General features: G+C 55.2%; 3 protein-coding genes across 3 annotated transcripts in view; 2 read left to right on the forward strand and 1 right to left on the reverse strand.

Annotated features, from left to right (window-relative positions):
* The first annotated feature begins 560 nt into the window (after nt 1-560).
* NDUFS2 (NADH:ubiquinone oxidoreductase core subunit S2) lies at nt 561-9,757 on the forward strand. The gene is given in 15 exon segments (XM_025860610.2): nt 561-727; nt 1,540-1,646; nt 3,915-4,105; nt 5,624-5,744; nt 6,111-6,223; nt 6,615-6,689; nt 6,846-6,923; nt 7,063-7,148; nt 7,358-7,477; nt 8,398-8,464; nt 8,466-8,528; nt 8,781-8,876; nt 9,057-9,140; nt 9,284-9,341; nt 9,533-9,757. Coding segments are annotated over 15 exon segments (1,386 nt in total). The 5' UTR covers nt 561-638; the 3' UTR covers nt 9,571-9,757.
* Nucleotides 9,758-10,273: 516 nt separating this feature from the next.
* FCER1G (Fc epsilon receptor Ig) lies at nt 10,274-13,525 on the forward strand. The gene is made up of 5 exons (XM_025860611.2): nt 10,274-10,435; nt 12,330-12,421; nt 12,581-12,616; nt 12,972-12,992; nt 13,164-13,525. Exons 1-5 carry the CDS (start codon nt 10,387-10,389, stop codon nt 13,224-13,226), a joined length of 261 nt encoding a protein of 86 aa, XP_025716396.1. The 5' UTR covers nt 10,274-10,386; the 3' UTR covers nt 13,227-13,525.
* Nucleotides 13,526-15,737: 2,212 nt separating this feature from the next.
* Nucleotides 15,738-16,306, reverse strand: part of APOA2 (apolipoprotein A2) — a 1,554-nt gene continuing 985 nt past the window's right edge. Inside the window, exon 3 of the mRNA XM_025860691.2 lies at nt 15,738-15,912. Coding sequence (XP_025716476.1) covers nt 15,795-15,912 — 118 coding nt within the window. The 3' untranslated portion in view covers nt 15,738-15,794. The remainder of the gene's footprint in view (nt 15,913-16,306) is intronic.

Below are 16,306 nucleotides of genomic sequence, written 5' to 3' on the forward strand. Positions count from 1 at the left end.
TCTAAGGGCGCTTCCCGGGTCTGTCATTCTGCAGCTTCTGGAAACCTGGCAGACATCAGGGTCTCCCAGAGGGGCCCTCCCTCCCGATCTGGGCTGAGGTGGCTCCTCTACACCCAGCAGCCGGCTCCAGTGCTGGTGGCCTTGGCGTCCTCCTCTTTCTTCGTTTTTGGTTTGGCGGGAGCTCTCAGACCCGCCCAGCCGCGCTTGGGCCCCGGTTCCCTAGCCCATTGGGGCCATCTGGTAATTAGCGGGCTTTCTCCGCTCCGAATCTTTTGGCAAAGCCTGGGGCTGTCCCGGGAGGACCGGGCTCCGCCGCCGCCACCGGGAGCGGGGCTCAGGCAGGAGGCGGGGAAGCACGCGGGCGAGCGAGCGCCGGGCCCCGCGGGAGCCGTTAAGTTTCGCCGGCTCCCGCCTCGGCGAGCCAGTCACGAGCAGCGAGAAGAACCGCGCCCGGCCGCCGCTCCGAGAGCGAAAGCGCAGCCCAGGCGCAGCCCCCGGACGTTGTCGGCTCGCGGCGGCGGCGGCCCCGCCAGCTTCCGTGAGGGCGGCCCCGTGGTGCCAATAGGCGGGAAGCCGCAAGGGGGCGCGCAGGAGGCACTTCCGCCCGTTCTCCTTCCCGCAGTCCGCGGCGGGGCAAGATGGCGGCGCTGAGGGCTCTGCGCAGCCTCCGGGGCGTCGCGGCCCAGGCGCTGCGGCCCGGGCGCCGGCTGCCGGTTCAGCCCAGCAGGTGAGGTTCCGGGCGGCCCTCGACGCGTAGCCCCCGACGCCAGGGTCTCTCGGGTCTGGCGCCTCCGCGGGCCCTGTGACCCCCTAGGAAAGAATGACCCAGGCCTGTGACCCCTCGCCCAGGCCTGCTGTCCCGGGCTCCAGGATGCAGTGGCGCCCGCTCCGGCCGAGGGAGGAAAGAGGGGTGAAATCAGCTGACGGGAGACCCTGCCCCTGAACGTTAGTGATAGTGTCACCTTCCCCTTGTGCCCTGCTGCTTCTCCCGAACCTCATCATGGGTGGCGTGCGGCTGGTGAAAAGTCTCCTTAGACGAGAAGAGGGAAGCACTCCTGTTGGAGTTAAAGGAGGAACATGAACCCAGACAACTCCCCCAACGCCCCCCCCCGCCCCCGTTGGTCCCCAGGACATCATTTAGGTCTCACCCGGGCCGAGCCAAGGAGCCAGCATGCCCCTCTCCCGCGCCCCTGCACAGGCACCGCACACCTCTTAGTCTTCGGTTGACCTTGAACACACACCTTGCTTGCGTTCATATTCCCCAAGGTGGAAATACGAATGTGATGCAAAGTTGAAGGAGCTAGGATCCCCAGCCTTGCATGCACAGGGGCGATGGGTGCAGTGATTCCAAGAGTGAGTTGTTAGTAGGAATGGAACGTCTGGAGTTCCAGCTTGTTCTGCGAAAGCTACACTGTGTGCCAGTGGCCAGGCGTTGGAGAATCCGAGGGCCCTTCCCTGGGCCCACCTGAGAGTGCATGGGAACAGAGGAACCCAGCGCTGTTGAGGCCCTGTGTCTAGGATGTGTCTTTAACTCCCTAGAGGTGCTCGGCAATGGCAGCCAGATGCGGAATGGGCAGAGCAGTTTGGGGGAGCTGTCATGTACCCCACCAAAGAAACAGCCCACTGGAAGCCTCCGCCTTGGAATGGTGAGTTCCCAGAGCCCCTGTCCCAAGCTGATTTCTGAGTGCTCTTGAGCTCTGTCAAGGCCAGTTTGCGCCCTCGCCCTTTCTGCTGCTTTCACCAGCACTTTAACAAACACAGTAACACTGGTAATAGGGCGGGTATTTATCAAATAGAGAAGGAAAGGAAGAACATCCCAGGAGAAAAAGAAAAAGAGTAGGTCCTAGTCAGCCCTTGGAGAGCCCTACCAGATTTATATTTTTAGCTTCGACTGTTCCCGGGGGTTCAATATATTCCCATCTTCCTTTGGTAGAAAAGGCTTTTCCCACTGGTACTCAAATGACATCTTCCAGACTGCGAAGCGTTTTGCCGCCATCAGAAGTAGCTCTTCCTTGTGACTTTTTGGTTTTGATCAGTGGTACCCACCTTCTCCTAATTTCTCAGGAATGAAACTTTTTCGTTATCTTTGGCTCTTTTTTCTCTCTTGCCCTCCCTGTCTAAATCCAAGAAGTCACCAAACCATGCACATTTTTTAATAATGTTACATATCAGATCATCTTTTCCTTTCTTGTTCAGATCTATTTTCTATTAGACCTTAATTATTCAGCGGTCTCTTCACTGGGTTCCTGCCCACTGATCTGGTCCCCCTCCAGCTGTGCAGAACAATGTAATCACCTTCATCTTCCCCAAACATCATTTTACCATGGCATTCATTCTCTTGCTCAGAAACCTTCAGAAGCACTTCCAGTTACTTTTCAAAAATCTTAACAGTAACAGTAGCCGAGTGTTTACCATGTGTCAAGTGTTTGGTGTGCGTTATTTTACTTAGTCCTTGCAACTCCATGAGAGCGATACTAGTGTTATACCACTTTTGAAGAAATCATGGTGCAGGGAGATAAAAAACTTGATCAAGGACTCCTACATGGATTTGTACTCGGGTCTATGTGACTCCAAAGCCCATGGTGCAGAATTTTGGTTGAAAGGTTAAACTCTGGTTTCAATTCTCTGCTCTCCCATTTACCAGTGAATAAAGTGCCTATTTCCTAGCATCACTGTAAGGATTAAATGGGATCATAACATGAATCATTTAGTGTAGTGCCTGGCACATGGTAAGTCCTCTGTAAGTGTTGTTATTAATGATACTGATAATGGAACCACTACCCCCTACTGGCTGCCAACACTCATCTTCTGCCTCTTGGTAAATAAGAGAGTTCCACAGATACTTCCTTGTTTCCAAGATTTCACCTTTGTTGATTCCATAGCCCGGGTTGCTCTTCTGTCTACGTGTTTGAGTCATTCCCTGTATTTAAGAACCAGCTCATATGCTGCCTTCACGAAGTCTTCACAGTGTTCTTTTCTTCCTTTAAATACTTAACGGCTAAGCCATTTACTTGGTAACTTGTGAATTTGGCCTCTTACTCGTTCCTCACGTGTACTTATTTCCCAAAGTAAACTCTATGCTTTTTGAGGGTAAACACTGCCATTCGGTAGTAGTAAGAATTAAGTATACATTTCCTGATTGGGTGGGCATTCATCAGATAGATTTGGAGGGCAGTGTATCGTAGTGGTTAAGAATGTGGACTGTGGAGCTGAACAGGTTGAGATTGGTCCTGACTGCCAGTTGCTAGCTCTCTGAGAAGTCATTTATCCTCTCTGGCTTCAGTTTCACCAATAAAATAAGGATAATAATAGTACCCACTACTCATGTGGTTGTTAGGGGAATTAAATGAATTAAAATCAGTGCTTAAGGTAGTGCTTGGCACATAATAAGGACTATATGAATGATATTAGTAATATCTCTGTTTTTTGTTTTTTTTTTACGATTTATTTATTTACTTGAGAGAGAGCACGTGTGCGTCCGGGCACAGGTGTGTGCTGCAGAAGGGGCAGAGGGAGAGGGGGAGAGAGAATCCTCAAGCAGACTTCCCGCTGAGCATGGAGCCTGACTCAGGCTCGATCCCAGGACCCTGAGATCGTGACCTGAGCTGAAATCAAGTCAGATGCTTAACCGACTGAGCCACCCAGGTGCCCCCAGTACTACCATCTTTAGAAAGGTACCTGGGAGACATGGAAAGAGTAAGGTTTGTGTGTGGTTCCTCTTGTCAAAAACTTTAGATCTCCCTCCCCTTTCTCCCGTGTAATGGTCTTCTTCCTGGTTATGTTGGCGATTAGGGAGTTAACAGGGTGTGGAATGGTGACACGGAAGATCTGTAGGGAGAAGCTAACCCCTTGCTGTCTCTTGGGGGTTCTCTAGGGAATTACCATTTGGCTCTGAACTCTTTCCCACTTCTCAGATGTGGACCCTCCGAAGGACACAATGGTGACAAACCTGACCCTGAACTTTGGGCCCCAGCACCCAGCAGCCCACGGTGTCCTGCGACTAGTGATGGAACTGAGTGGGGAGATGGTGCGCAAGTGTGACCCCCACATCGGCCTGCTGCACCGAGGCACTGAGAAGCTCATTGAATACAAGACCTATCTGCAGGTGTGGGGCACACAGGGGCCTGCTGACGGGGCCGGGGGTGCCGTGGCCTGGGACTTGGCCAGTTTGCTGCCCTCCAAAGCCCCGGGGAGGAGGGCGCTGGGGACGTGAGAACGGTCTTGGCTGGGGAGATGGAGGGATGTTCCAGGGGATGCGTGACTGAGATCCATCTAGATTTGGTTTATCCAGCAGAAATGCTTGGGAGCCAGAGCTACACCCCCAGCTTTTCTCCGGATGACTTTTGGCTGGCCCCTTTACCCTTTCTCTAGTGCCTCAGTTTCCCTGTTCTTATATCCCACTAGTACGTCAAAGCCGTTGTCTCTGGGGACAGGGAAAGAGGAAAGAGACGTGAGCTTCCTAGGATTAACAGCCGATTCTTGTATCCTCCGGCTGTCTCAGATTTGTTTTCGAAACACTCAGTGAGTCAGAGTGACTGGGAGGGAGTTTGTGGCAGTGTGCCGTTTTTAGGAGAGCTCTGTGACCCAAGTGGTGCGGGTCAGATTGGAAGGAATTGGAGCTGGGACAGGCATCTGAAGTTTTTTCTTACTGTCATGAAGAAAGGTCTTGCTCACAGAAGGTGACGGGGGTAGGATACAAGCAGCTGACTAGGACGTGCTGCCCCCAGAGAGTCCAGGCAGGGATGGTGCCTGGTCACAGGGAGTATGGAGCTAAACCCTGTAGCATTAACGCACGTCACAGTGACATCAGGACAAGAACTGGCTGTCCCAAAGACAGGCGTCCTAGCCCCGCCTCCTTCCTGGAAGCTGAAGCGGGTTCGGCAGCCGGCTTGACTAGCTTTCTTGGCATTCTAGGGAAGGAACCATTTCTCCCCGATCAGAAGTCAATCCAGTCCTTCTCGGGGCTCTGTCTTCTTTAAATCCTTCCTTCCCACCCAGTTAGTCCTAAGACTGGTTACCTTTCTCCTTCAGTATCTCAGAGAGGCACTCTTGTTTGAGACTGTTGTGGGCCGGAGGAGTGTGACCAGAGGTATGCTGGAGCAGCTCCTACCGGCCCGCAAGAACAGATTAAGCTTTCAGGAGTTTTGTGAGCCAGTTGTTAAACAGAGCCATTATTAAAAGTTAGATTATGTTAGCTCACAATTTAGTAAATTATATCAAAAGGTAAGAAGTACTCAAAGCTCATCCCTTTCTTACTTTGCTTTGCTGTGCTCTGAGGTTATGTTATTGTATCTGCTTGGCAGAAATACCACGCAGTGCCGCGCTACTCTACCTAGCACCGGGTTCAGTTACGTGGCTTACAACTGGCGCTGCGAAGTGGATTTTCACCATGGAACTTGGCACACACAACACATAGGCTTCCCTTCCACCCCTTCAGAGATCTGATTTTTAAACATTTCCCGGCATGTACTACTGGGTATTGGATGCTGTCTTGCTTAGCTCCGGAGACTAGAAGGCTTTATGCAGCACTAACTTCTGATGCCCATGGAGAGCAGTGCTTTTGGCAGGCTGTATGAGGGCTCCTGGCCTGTTAGGTGTGACCCAGGCTCTTCCCTTTTCCCAGGCCCTTCCATACTTTGACCGGCTAGACTATGTGTCCATGATGTGCAACGAACAGGCCTACTCACTGGCTGTGGAGAAGTTGCTCAATATCCAGCCTCCGCCCCGGGCTCAGTGGATCCGCGGTAAGCCCTTCACCTTCCCGTGGCCCTCCCCGGCCATTGCCCAGCTTAGGAGCATCGCACGCAAGCTTAGTATGCAGACCCCAGGCTCTGCCCACAACTGCTGTGTCAGCGTCGATTCTTGGCTCCTATGTCCTCTTCTTTTTTTTTTAAGATTTTATTTATTTATTTGACAGAGACACAGCGAGAGAGGGAACACGAGCAGGGGGAGTGGGAGAGGGGGAAGCAGGCTCCCCGCGGAGCAGGGAGCCCAACGCGGGGTTTGATCCCAGGACCCTGGGACCATGACCTGAGCCGAAGGCAGACACTTAACCACTGAGCCACCCAGGTGCCCCCATCCTCCGCCTTCTTGTCTTCACCTGTCTACAGTGCTGTTTGGAGAAATCACGCGGCTTTTGAACCACATAATGGCTGTGACTACACATGCCCTGGACATTGGGGCCATGACCCCTTTCTTCTGGATGTTTGAAGAGAGGGAGAAGGTAAGAGAAGGGGGGATAGGCTAGGCAAGGGGTGCAAGAAGTGGAGAAGCATCTTTTTTTTTTTAAAGATCTTATTTATTTATTTGAGAGAGAGAGAATGAGAGACAAGAGAGCACGAGAGGGAAGAGGGTCAGAGGGAGAAGCACACTCCCTGCTGAGCAGGGAGCCTGATGCGGGACTCGATCCCGGGACTCCAGGATCATGACCTGAGCCGAAGGCAGTGGCTTAACCAGCTGAGCCACCCAGGCGCCCTTGGATTCTATTCTTAAGGAACTCTGTGTCGTGAGGGGTTGGTCGGGCATCGGAAGGCAGGGGGCGGGGGAGTGGACCAGCATGTTGCTGGATTTGGGGCCCAGGACTTTGTCACTAATTCCCAGTGTGTCCTGTCAAGATGTTTGAATTCTACGAGCGCGTGTCCGGGGCTCGGATGCATGCTGCTTACGTCCGGCCAGGAGGTGTGCACCAGGTGAGCCAGCTCCCCTGCCTTCCCAAAGCTTCCAGCCCACGCCTGTATCCTCCATGGCCACTGGAGGGCAGCGCTGGCCGATGGAAACGCTGACCCTGAAGCCATGGGGCAGGGAGGCTGCGCCCCGCTCACTGTCATTCTCCATTTGGCTCCTAGGACCTGCCCCTTGGGCTTCTGGATGACATTTATGAGTTTTCTAAGAACTTCTCTCTTCGGGTTGATGAGTTGGAAGAGGTAAGATAGGAGCCAGTGGGGAAAATCCCTCTTTTCCCCTCAAGAAAGGCTCGTGGGGTTTTAGTCCCTCGTAAAGAACCACAGAGGCATCTGAAGGGAGTTAGAAAGAGCGTTCACATCCAGTTTTCTTGATTAATAGATGCTGACCAACAACAGGATCTGGCGAAATCGGACAGTTGACATTGGGGTTGTGACAGCCGAAGACGCGCTTAACCATGGGTTTAGGTGAGGGAAATGTGACCTCTGCGCTCGGGTGAGGGGCTCCAGCCTAATACCTTGGCTTCAGGAAGGTGTGGCGCCGTCCGTGCGGTGCTCTGAGATTAGATCCCGTGCCCAGAGTGTGTGTGTCTTGGGGGGCAGGGAGGCCAAGGAAGAGGGGGCACCTCCATTCCTGGTTCATGGAAAGGGACCCTTGTTCCCGTCCCACTGCCCAGCGGCGTGATGCTCCGGGGCTCGGGCATCCAGTGGGACCTGCGGAAGGCCCAGCCCTATGATGTTTACGACCAGGTGGACTTCGATGTTCCTGTTGGCTCCCGGGGGGACTGCTACGATCGGTAAGGCCCAGACGTCTCAGCCCGTTTCCGGCTGTTTTTCCCTTTCTGACTCTTCGCTTGGCTACTTTCTTTTTTTTTTTTCTTTAAATTTTTTTTATTGTTATGTTAATCCCCATACATTTATATCATTCGTTTTTGATGCAGTGTTCCATGATTCATTGTTTGTGCATGACACCCGGTGCTCCCTGCAGGACGTGCCCTCCCCAACACCCATCACCAGGCTAACCCATCCCCCGCCCCCCTCCCTCTAGAACCCTCAGTTTGTTTCTCAGAGTCCATCGTCTCTCCTGGTTCGTCTCCCCTCCGACTTACTCCCTTTCGTTCTTCCCTCTTGGCTACTTTCTTTATTTCCGTATTTTCCAGCAGCTACTGGAGCTCTTGTGTCTATTAAACTAGGTGGTTTTTCAAAGCCATTTCTTTTGCCCTCTCTTATGTGTCATCTCTTAGGTGGCACTAGTTTGGGCTGCATTTTTATAGCTGAGAAAGCTGAGGTGTAAAAGTTAGAGACTGGCCTGGGATTACCCTGTTCGTGGTGGTTGAGACTAGAATCCTCCTGATCCAGTGCTCTTTCCACTGGATTCTAAGCTTCACGTTCCATTCCTGTTTACTGACCCTGAGTAAGATTGGCTTCTGTTTTCTTTTCAAGCCAATTTGACCCTCCCCCGTCCTATAGTCCAGGAAGTGTCCAAGAGGGTAACTGAAGAGGGGACTCCTACAGGCCATGGGCCAAGAAGATGAGGAGAGGACTTGGGGCAGGGGCCGGCACCAGAACCAGAAGACTGGAGCTTTTGCCTGGGCGGCCAAGCCAGGCAGAGATGCCACACTGGGAGGAGAGAGGGTGGTAACAAGTCAGCCGGCCCTCTGGGCCGGCCAAGGGCGTCGTCACGTCTGATGCTCTGAACCTGCCTCATCCCCTTCAGGTACCTGTGTCGGGTGGAGGAGATGCGCCAGTCCCTTCGAATCATCGCTCAGTGTCTGAACAAGATGCCCCCCCGGGGAGATCAAGGTTGATGATGCCAAAGTGTCTCCCCCTAAGCGAGCAGAGATGAAGGTTGGCTCTGGCGAGAGGGGTGGGGGGGAGGGGCCGGCAGCCAGGGATGAGTGTCCTTGGGTTGCACCCTACTTCTCGTGTTTCCTCTTTGAAAGAATTCACTGTAGGAGTCTTCACCTCCCATAGACTCCTCTTTTGCTCACAGTGTGGGTTTTAGTCTCCCCCAGGGGGGCAGGTTATTTCCTGTGCTGCGGGGAGGCCTGGGAGACATTTGGATCTGGCTCACTGCTGCTCCCTTTCTCCTCTTTCCAGACTTCCATGGAGTCATTGATCCATCACTTCAAGTTGTACACGGAGGGCTACCAAGTCCCTCCGGGGGCCACATACACTGCCATTGAGGCTCCTAAGGTGAGGAGAGTCAGGAAAGGAAGAGGCAGCCCAGGGCCCCGGGGGTGCTGGGGACAGGTGCGCAAATAGAGGCTTGGGCATCAGCGAGAGAGGGCACACGCGGGTGAGTAGAGAGGCTTCGTTGGCAGAGAAAAGTGTTGTTCCTGTTCACGGAGGCAGCCAACCTTCTTCCTCGGACAGGGAGAGTTTGGGGTGTACCTCGTGTCCGACGGCAGCAGCCGCCCTTACCGATGCAAGATCAAGGCTCCTGGTTTTGCCCACCTGGTAAGAAGCGACCCCCAGTGATTCTCGCTCCACTGAATGAATCCGTCATTAGCCACCTTGGGTGAGATTTTGGTGAACTTTCCTTCCTCCTCGTCCCGCCCTGCTAATCTTGCCCAACACTATTGCTGTCTCCGTCTCTCCAGGCTGGTTTGGACAAGATGTCGAAGGGACACATGCTGGCGGATGTTGTTGCCATCATAGGTACGAGGCCTGTTGTGTGGCAGAGATGCCGTAGACGAGGGAGTTTGGGACTCTAGCGGGGGCAGAAACCGAGCGCTTCCTGTTTAGCAGAGACTGTGGGCAGGGACTCCGATCCTCAGTCCGCTGGCCACGGTCGTGAGTGCTGGATTTTCGATAACACCGCTGTTTTTCTCCTCCTGCTGATCTCTTAGGTACCCAAGATATTGTGTTTGGAGAAGTGGACCGATGAGCTGGGGAAAGCGTTTGATCCCCCTGCCTGTCTGCTTCCTCCTTGGAGCCTGGCCGTCCCTGGACCGGGCCTGTGTGCGCGCGTGTGTGTGCGCGCGCACCCCCGTGAACACTCAGCCGTCAGGCTTTCTGTGCATGTACTCGAAAAGGAGAAATTATAATAAATTAGCCGCCTTCCGGCCCCTCTGCCCAAACCTCTGATATGTTTTTCTCGGTATCTTACCGTCTTTGACCTTGTTGGAAAAGTTAAGAATGTGAATTAAGCCTCCAGTTGTCCGTGAAACTCAGTTATCGCCAGTTTTTCCTGTTCATCGCTGCCCCCTTCTCTGACTCTTGGCCTGCCCACTTCTCCATTCCCCATTTCCTCCTTTCTTCTCGGTTCCCCTTGCCCAGACTTGGCTGCCTGCACAAATTGGTAGACCTCTCCAACCAAGACGGGGGTAAAATTCCATGTGGAAGGGAAAGGGCTGCGGTGGGGTCTCGGGGACTCTGAAGGGACAGTTTATTCCAGATGTATCTGAACATGGGGTGATGGCCGATTTAGCCTTTCTCCAGCACAGGCGTCGCCCGCCCGTCCCTCGGTGCCCGGGGCTTGCTCGCTGAGGACTGAGGCATGAGAGCCCAGATCTGACTCCCTTAGTTGGCCCTTCCGGGAGCCGCCCGGGCTCTGGTGCAGGAAAGGGAAGGGGCCAAAGCTGGGGGAAGGCGGGGCAGGAAGGGGGGGAACTCTGTGGTCAGGGAGCTGCTGAGCACAGCTGCGCAGTGGTGGCAAAGCGTCCGATCCCCAGCTCACGGCCCTTCAACCCCCCGGTCCAAGATGATTCCAGCAGTGGTCTTGCTCTTACTCCTTTTGGTTGAACAAGCAGGTGAGAGGGTGTGGTGAGGGCTCAGGAGCTGGGCCCCAGGGTGGGAATCGAGGGCATGCGTCTGAGGGCCGAGGCAGGGGCAGATCTGGAAAGGACGACAGGTGAGCGCAGGGCTCGGGTGGACACCGAGACCTTGAGGCTGGTCCCTTCCGGTCCCCATCAGGGCACAAGAGTCCTAGTTCCTTCCTTTCATGTCTCCTTACTTTTTCAGGATTGGTCATGGGGAAGGCTTCAGTTTGGCAGGGGAGAGAATGGTTGTATGACACAAAAAGCTGGGGAGAAGCTCCTTCTCCCATGATCAGCGTTTCCTGTGTGGTGCCTTTGGGCCAGTCCACTGGGAGCTGATCTCTAGCTGGGTAGTCATATTCATCGAGCCCCTCTAGGAAGGCGGGAGCCCGTCCTTCGGCTTGGGAGTGAGGCAAGGATGGTCAAAGCAGACCTGTTTTCGGCCTCTGTGGGTCATCCCCTGCCTGGGCCACTCTGCCGACAGCTGCTATGGGGGTGGGGCGCAGCACTCAATGCCCAGTTCTAGAGGCCTGAGCCCCAGCCAAGAAATGGAGGCGGACACGCGACAGTCTCAGCAGCCCAAGGCTCCAGTCTGTCACTCAATTTCTGAACTGTCACGTCTTGCTGGCTCTGGGCTGGCTGTGTGTGTGTGTGTTTTGACGAGGGTTACAGCTGGGGGCTGGGGAGGAGGGGGTTCGTGAAACTTCAGGGAAATGGGAAATTGAAAGAGACCGGCCGGGGAGTCCAGCAGCCCAGCTGTGAGGTGGAGGGAAGGATCCCGCTGGGGCCAGCCTGCTGTCACCAGATGAGGACAGAGCAGGGGCACCGAGGCAGAAAGGTTAGGACACGAGCTCTGAAAGCAGAAAGCCTGGATTTGAGCGCCAGCCTTGTCACTTAGCCCTCTGGCCCTACAGGAGTTACTTAGCTTTTCGGAGCCTGCGTTTCAGCCTTGGTAAAATGGCGATAATGATGTCGTCCCCCCCAACCCCCCAGCCGGTAGTTTTTCGATTTATGCAATATTGTACAAAAGAGCGTCATGGCACGTGCCCGTGAGCCGTTCAGATAGGGACTGAGGGCTTGACAGAGGCTGGTGCTCAGACCCTATTTGATTTTTTAAATTGCACAAAACTTCCTCTCTCTGTGGCCCAGAGTGAGTGAGTAACAGGGCAGAGTGCCCAGAGGCGGAATCCGGCTTGTGGTCATCCCCCCGGGGCCTGGGCAGAGACGCTCGCCCAGCCGTGCGCAGAGCCGTCGGGATCTATAAGGCCTAGGAAAGCAGATACCTGTTCTCCCCTTTTCAAGCCCCCCATAGCGGGCCGGAGAGTGATGAGCCCGAGGCTCAGATACGACCAATAACCGGGTAATTGCCTTCCCTCCCTGCCTCGGTTCACGTCCTTCCTGTCCAGCCCTCAGCCACAGGTCACAGGACTTCGCAGAGACACTCCTGTGGTTTCTTCAGTGAAATTGGTCACTGCATGGCCCTCACCCTACCCCTCTGGGCTGAGGTTTTGGGTCTTCGCCCAGTGAACAGAAATAAGTCCCTTGAGGGCTGTGAAGCGCTCAGTGGTGCCTGAGGGACCGACAGGGCGAAAACCAGAGGGCTTGGGGCCGCGGGGGGCGGGGGGCCTGCGGGGGCTTCCTCTTGGGCTCTCGGCGCCTGTAAGCTCCATCAGAGCAGGCAGCAGAGCGCCCCCCACTTCCTGTCCCAGCCCAGCCCCAGGGTGAGGCAGAAGGGGGAAAGCTGAGACAAATCGGCTCCAGGGAGGAAGAGCAAGTGTCTCTCCTGGGAGGCTCCCCACCAGGCCCCGGACCACCCGCCGGTCCTGTCCTCGGAGCGCTGGACCTGGCCTGATGCTCCTGACCCCGCGGGCACCCTCTGTCCCCTCAGCCGCACTGGGAGAGCCTCAGCTCTGCTACATCCTGGACGCCATCCTGTTTCTGTACGGTATCGTCCTCACCCTGCTCTACTGCAGACTTAAGGTGAGGTAGGGGAGGGGCTGGCGGGAGGCCTGGGAGGGCCCGGCTTGGCTTTGAGGAGAGGGACTGACAGGGGTCCCCCGCAAAGGTGGGAAGGATGGGGCTGGGCCGCTCACTTGGCCTTTACTGACTACCTCTCCCACCCCCCCCCACCGGCTCCAGATCCAGGTGCGGAAGGCAGCTATAGCCAGCTACGAGGTATGGCCCCTTCTGCGCCTGGGGGTCAAGGCTCCAGACGCCAAGCTTCCCAGGTCCCCTCCCACTTCCCCCTACCCACCCCGCCGCCTGGCCAAGTCACAAGTAAAATACTCAGCCGGCGACGAGGGAGAGTGGGCAGTGACACTGAGTGCGTGAGGGTCGTACGCGGTGTGTGTGTGGGCGCATCTGCAGCCACGCGGGCAAACGGACGTTCATGCCCCGGAGCCCCCAGGTGCCCTCTAGCCCGAGCGGCCAGCCAGCCCTGGCCACAGACCTCACCGGGTGGGGAAGAAGAGGCCGAGGGACCCCGCAGGAGGCGTGGGTGTCTAATGCCTTGTCCCTTTTGCCTCCGCAGAAATCAGATGGCATTTACACAGTGAGTGAACCTGCCCTTCCCCCCCCCCCCCCCCCCCCCCCCAGTGCTGGGAAGTCAGCAGAAGAGGGTGGGGTTTTGTGTGATCTTTGGAAGACATGGGGGTCTATGGGGGTGGGTGGGAGCCCTGTGATGGGCTCAAGCTCCTGACCATCCTCTGACCTCCACCTCCAGGGCCTGAGCACCCGGAACCAGGAGACTTATGAGACCCTAAAGCATGAGAAACCACCCCAGTAACTTTAGAACAGATGCCCTTGGCCACCTCCTTCCCCTCCTCGTTCTCCTCCTGGCCCTCAGGTCGGCGTCTCCTTTGCCTCCCGTTAAAGCCAGCGGGCCACCTCTTTAATGATGCTATGTCCCCCATTACCGCGCACCCAGTGGTTCTTCCTCCCCACGAAGACCTCCGTTCAGATGCTAATCATTAATGTTTATATTCTAATCTCACCGCCTTTCCCCACCCTTCTCTTTCCCGGCTCCCACTCCCACTCAACAATGGAAAGAGTACCACCAATAAAGCCGCCGCAGCCTGGACTCTATTCATTTACCATATATTTATTCAGCCCCTACTAGGCGCTAGGCTGGGGACCGAAGATGCCGTTTTGAGTAACCAGCCCCCGACCGCACAGAGCTCACAGTCTGGTGGACGTTGGGGCGAGGTTGCTCGCTCAAGGGGTGAAAGCTGACCGTGGCTGGGGCAGGGATGAGACCCTCGGCCCCAGGTCCGCTGGCATGGAGCTGGAACAGGGAGGGAGGTGTCGGGAGTCTAGGCACGTTCAGAAACATCGGAACCTAAGAAATGACATCTGCACCCAGCTTGGCTTTCCGTGTCCGGCAACTGAACCACGGTTGGGTCGTGGAGTAGCCTGGCTGTGCAACCCCAAACGGTCACCAATCCGGATCAGAGTGAGCTTCAGGGAGCAGCGTGGGGACAGCTCCCCACACGCACGCATCTGGGCATGAGCACAGCTGGGAAGCCAAACATGCAGAGCGGATGGCCCGATGAAGCCTCGTGTGACACCCCTGATGGAAGGGTTTATGGGAACAGTGAGTTTCAGTGGGTTCTGGGGCAAGAGGGACCTTAGAGGGCCAGGTAAGTGTTGGAGGTGGGTAGGGCAAAGGGGAGCAATGGGGGTCTAGATGGGAGGTCAGTTCCTCCGAGTGCCCGGGTGGGTGGCTAAGGAATCGCTGTGGTCAGGTCCGTGCTGGTCCTGTTTCCGGCTCCGCCAGGAGGCAGCATTTCCTGGAGTATCTGCATCCCATCAGATGCCGCAGGTCCTACCTCCGACCCAGCAGCCGGGGCAGAATGGGTTTCGGGTCCCCGGGCCAACCCCTGGCCCCACCCGTGCTGGGTAAGACTCAGCACTGCACAGCGACTTACACCGTCCACTATGGTTCCCGGCTCTCTTGCACTGTTGGATCTGCTCACTGACCCCGGGAGGAAGATCCAGTTCTTTGAAGTTAATTAACCTGTCCAAGGGCATCTCGCAAAGGACAAACTGAGCTCTTTTTGTCCCCACACATCTTGCCGCGTGAGAGAAAAACAGAAACTAGGGAAGAAACTTGTCACCATGAGTGGTGAGGGCCCTGAAGGCGAGACTGAAGACTGATGAATACACGGAAGGAATTGGAGCCATGTCTGGTGTCTGGGAAGCAGTGATTTCAGATGAGCTATGAGAAATGAGCCAGGGAGGTAACTGCTTTAAGTGTGAAGTGGGAACAAACTTTTATTGGAAGATGCCTCCTCTTCCTTGAGCTCCACTTTGGTATTGTGAGTCTCCCACATCGGCCCAGCCTGATTTCCACTCCATTTTGATTTAATCCAGGAGACCTGTCTGGCCCCTAGCTGGCCTCATGTCTACGAGTTCCAGATCTGACCACCCGGCCAGTTCTGTGACTAGCACCCAGATAATGGGGGGAGAGGTTTGGAATGGGTGTTCCCCAGAAAGGGGGTCTAGGTGAGAGATTTTATTTTATTTTATTTTTTAAAGATTTATTTGTTTATTTGAGAGAGCGAGAATGAGAGAGAGAGAGAGAGTACATGAGAGGGGGGAGGGCCAGAGGGAGAAGCAGGCTCCTCGCCGAGCAGGGAGCCCGATGCGGGACTCGATCCCGGGACTCCGGGATCATGACCTGAGCCGAAGGCAGTTGCTTAACCAACTGAGCCACCCAGGCGCCCTAGGTGAGAGATTTTAAATGGAAGGAGGGTTTGAGCACTTTTGGGGAAGAAGAATGAATCTGTATCTTTTCTGTAGGATGGGGGGAAGCATGGTATTTCCCCGGCTCAGAAGGGAAGCCAGGGTCTCGGCTGACACCTCTGGGTTCATTTATGGGAAGCCTTCTCCTCTTCATAGAAGGATCAAGAGGAAGTTCTGGGGGAGGCGGTGCCCTCCTTTCCTGTGACCTCCAGTAGTCTAGGGGCTCAGTTTGTGAAACTTTCCTGCCGTTCACTGTCCCTTGTGCAGTGCAGAGAGACTAAGCCTCTGCTGCAGAGCAGATCCCAGGCTGGGGGAAGATGTGTCGGCCATGGAGAAGAATCACAGACACCACTTCCCCGTTGCTTCCACCATCTGTCTCTTCATCCCTCCCTCCACTCCTCACACCAAACCCCTCTCCTAGCAGGAGCAGCCTCTCGGTCCTCCCCTCACCCATACCCCTACTTCTCCCAGTCCCCAAAGCACCAGGCTCACACCTGACTCCTTCAATATTTATTGTAGAAAACAAGGAGCATGTTGGGAGAGGGCTCCAGACCTGGCCAGTGGGTGTTCTAGGGGCCAGCAGGGGATGGAAGACAATGGTCTGGACACCTCACTGGGTGGCAGGCTGTGTTCTGAGGTCCATGAAATTGCTCAAGAAGTTGATCAGATCAGTTCCGGCCTTCTTGACCAGGGGCGTTAGCTGCTCCTGTGTCTTCTCAAAGTAAGCCCTGTATGTTCAAAGGATTAGAGGTCAGTTCGAGAGACCGTAGGCGCTGCCAGGGGCCTCGTTGCTCGTGGGAGGTGAGACCCAGCTCCCCAAACTCTAGGGCCTGGTCCATCCTGGCATGGCAATGCTCCCAGGAGGGGAGGCAAGCCCTCCATTGAGTAGAGGAACAGATTCTAGAGAGAGAAATTCAAAGCCTAGTTCCTGCTGGCCCTCTCTGTCCAAGAGGTCCCTGGGATCTACAAGGTGGTGAAGGAATTATTCTCTCCAACTTAAACCTCACCCTCTCTAACTCTCACACTTGAGCTCCATCTTCTGTGCAACCTCCCATCTTCTCTTCTCTCTCTCTATAGCTCCCTGGTTCCTGAACCCCTTCCTTCCTTCCTTCCTTCCTTCCT

This window comes from Callorhinus ursinus, unplaced genomic scaffold (genome assembly GCF_003265705.2).
Source record: "Callorhinus ursinus isolate GAN/ISIS: 27379988/994484 unplaced genomic scaffold, GSC_fseal_2.0 scaffold88, whole genome shotgun sequence".
NCBI lineage: Eukaryota > Metazoa > Chordata > Mammalia > Carnivora > Otariidae > Callorhinus > Callorhinus ursinus.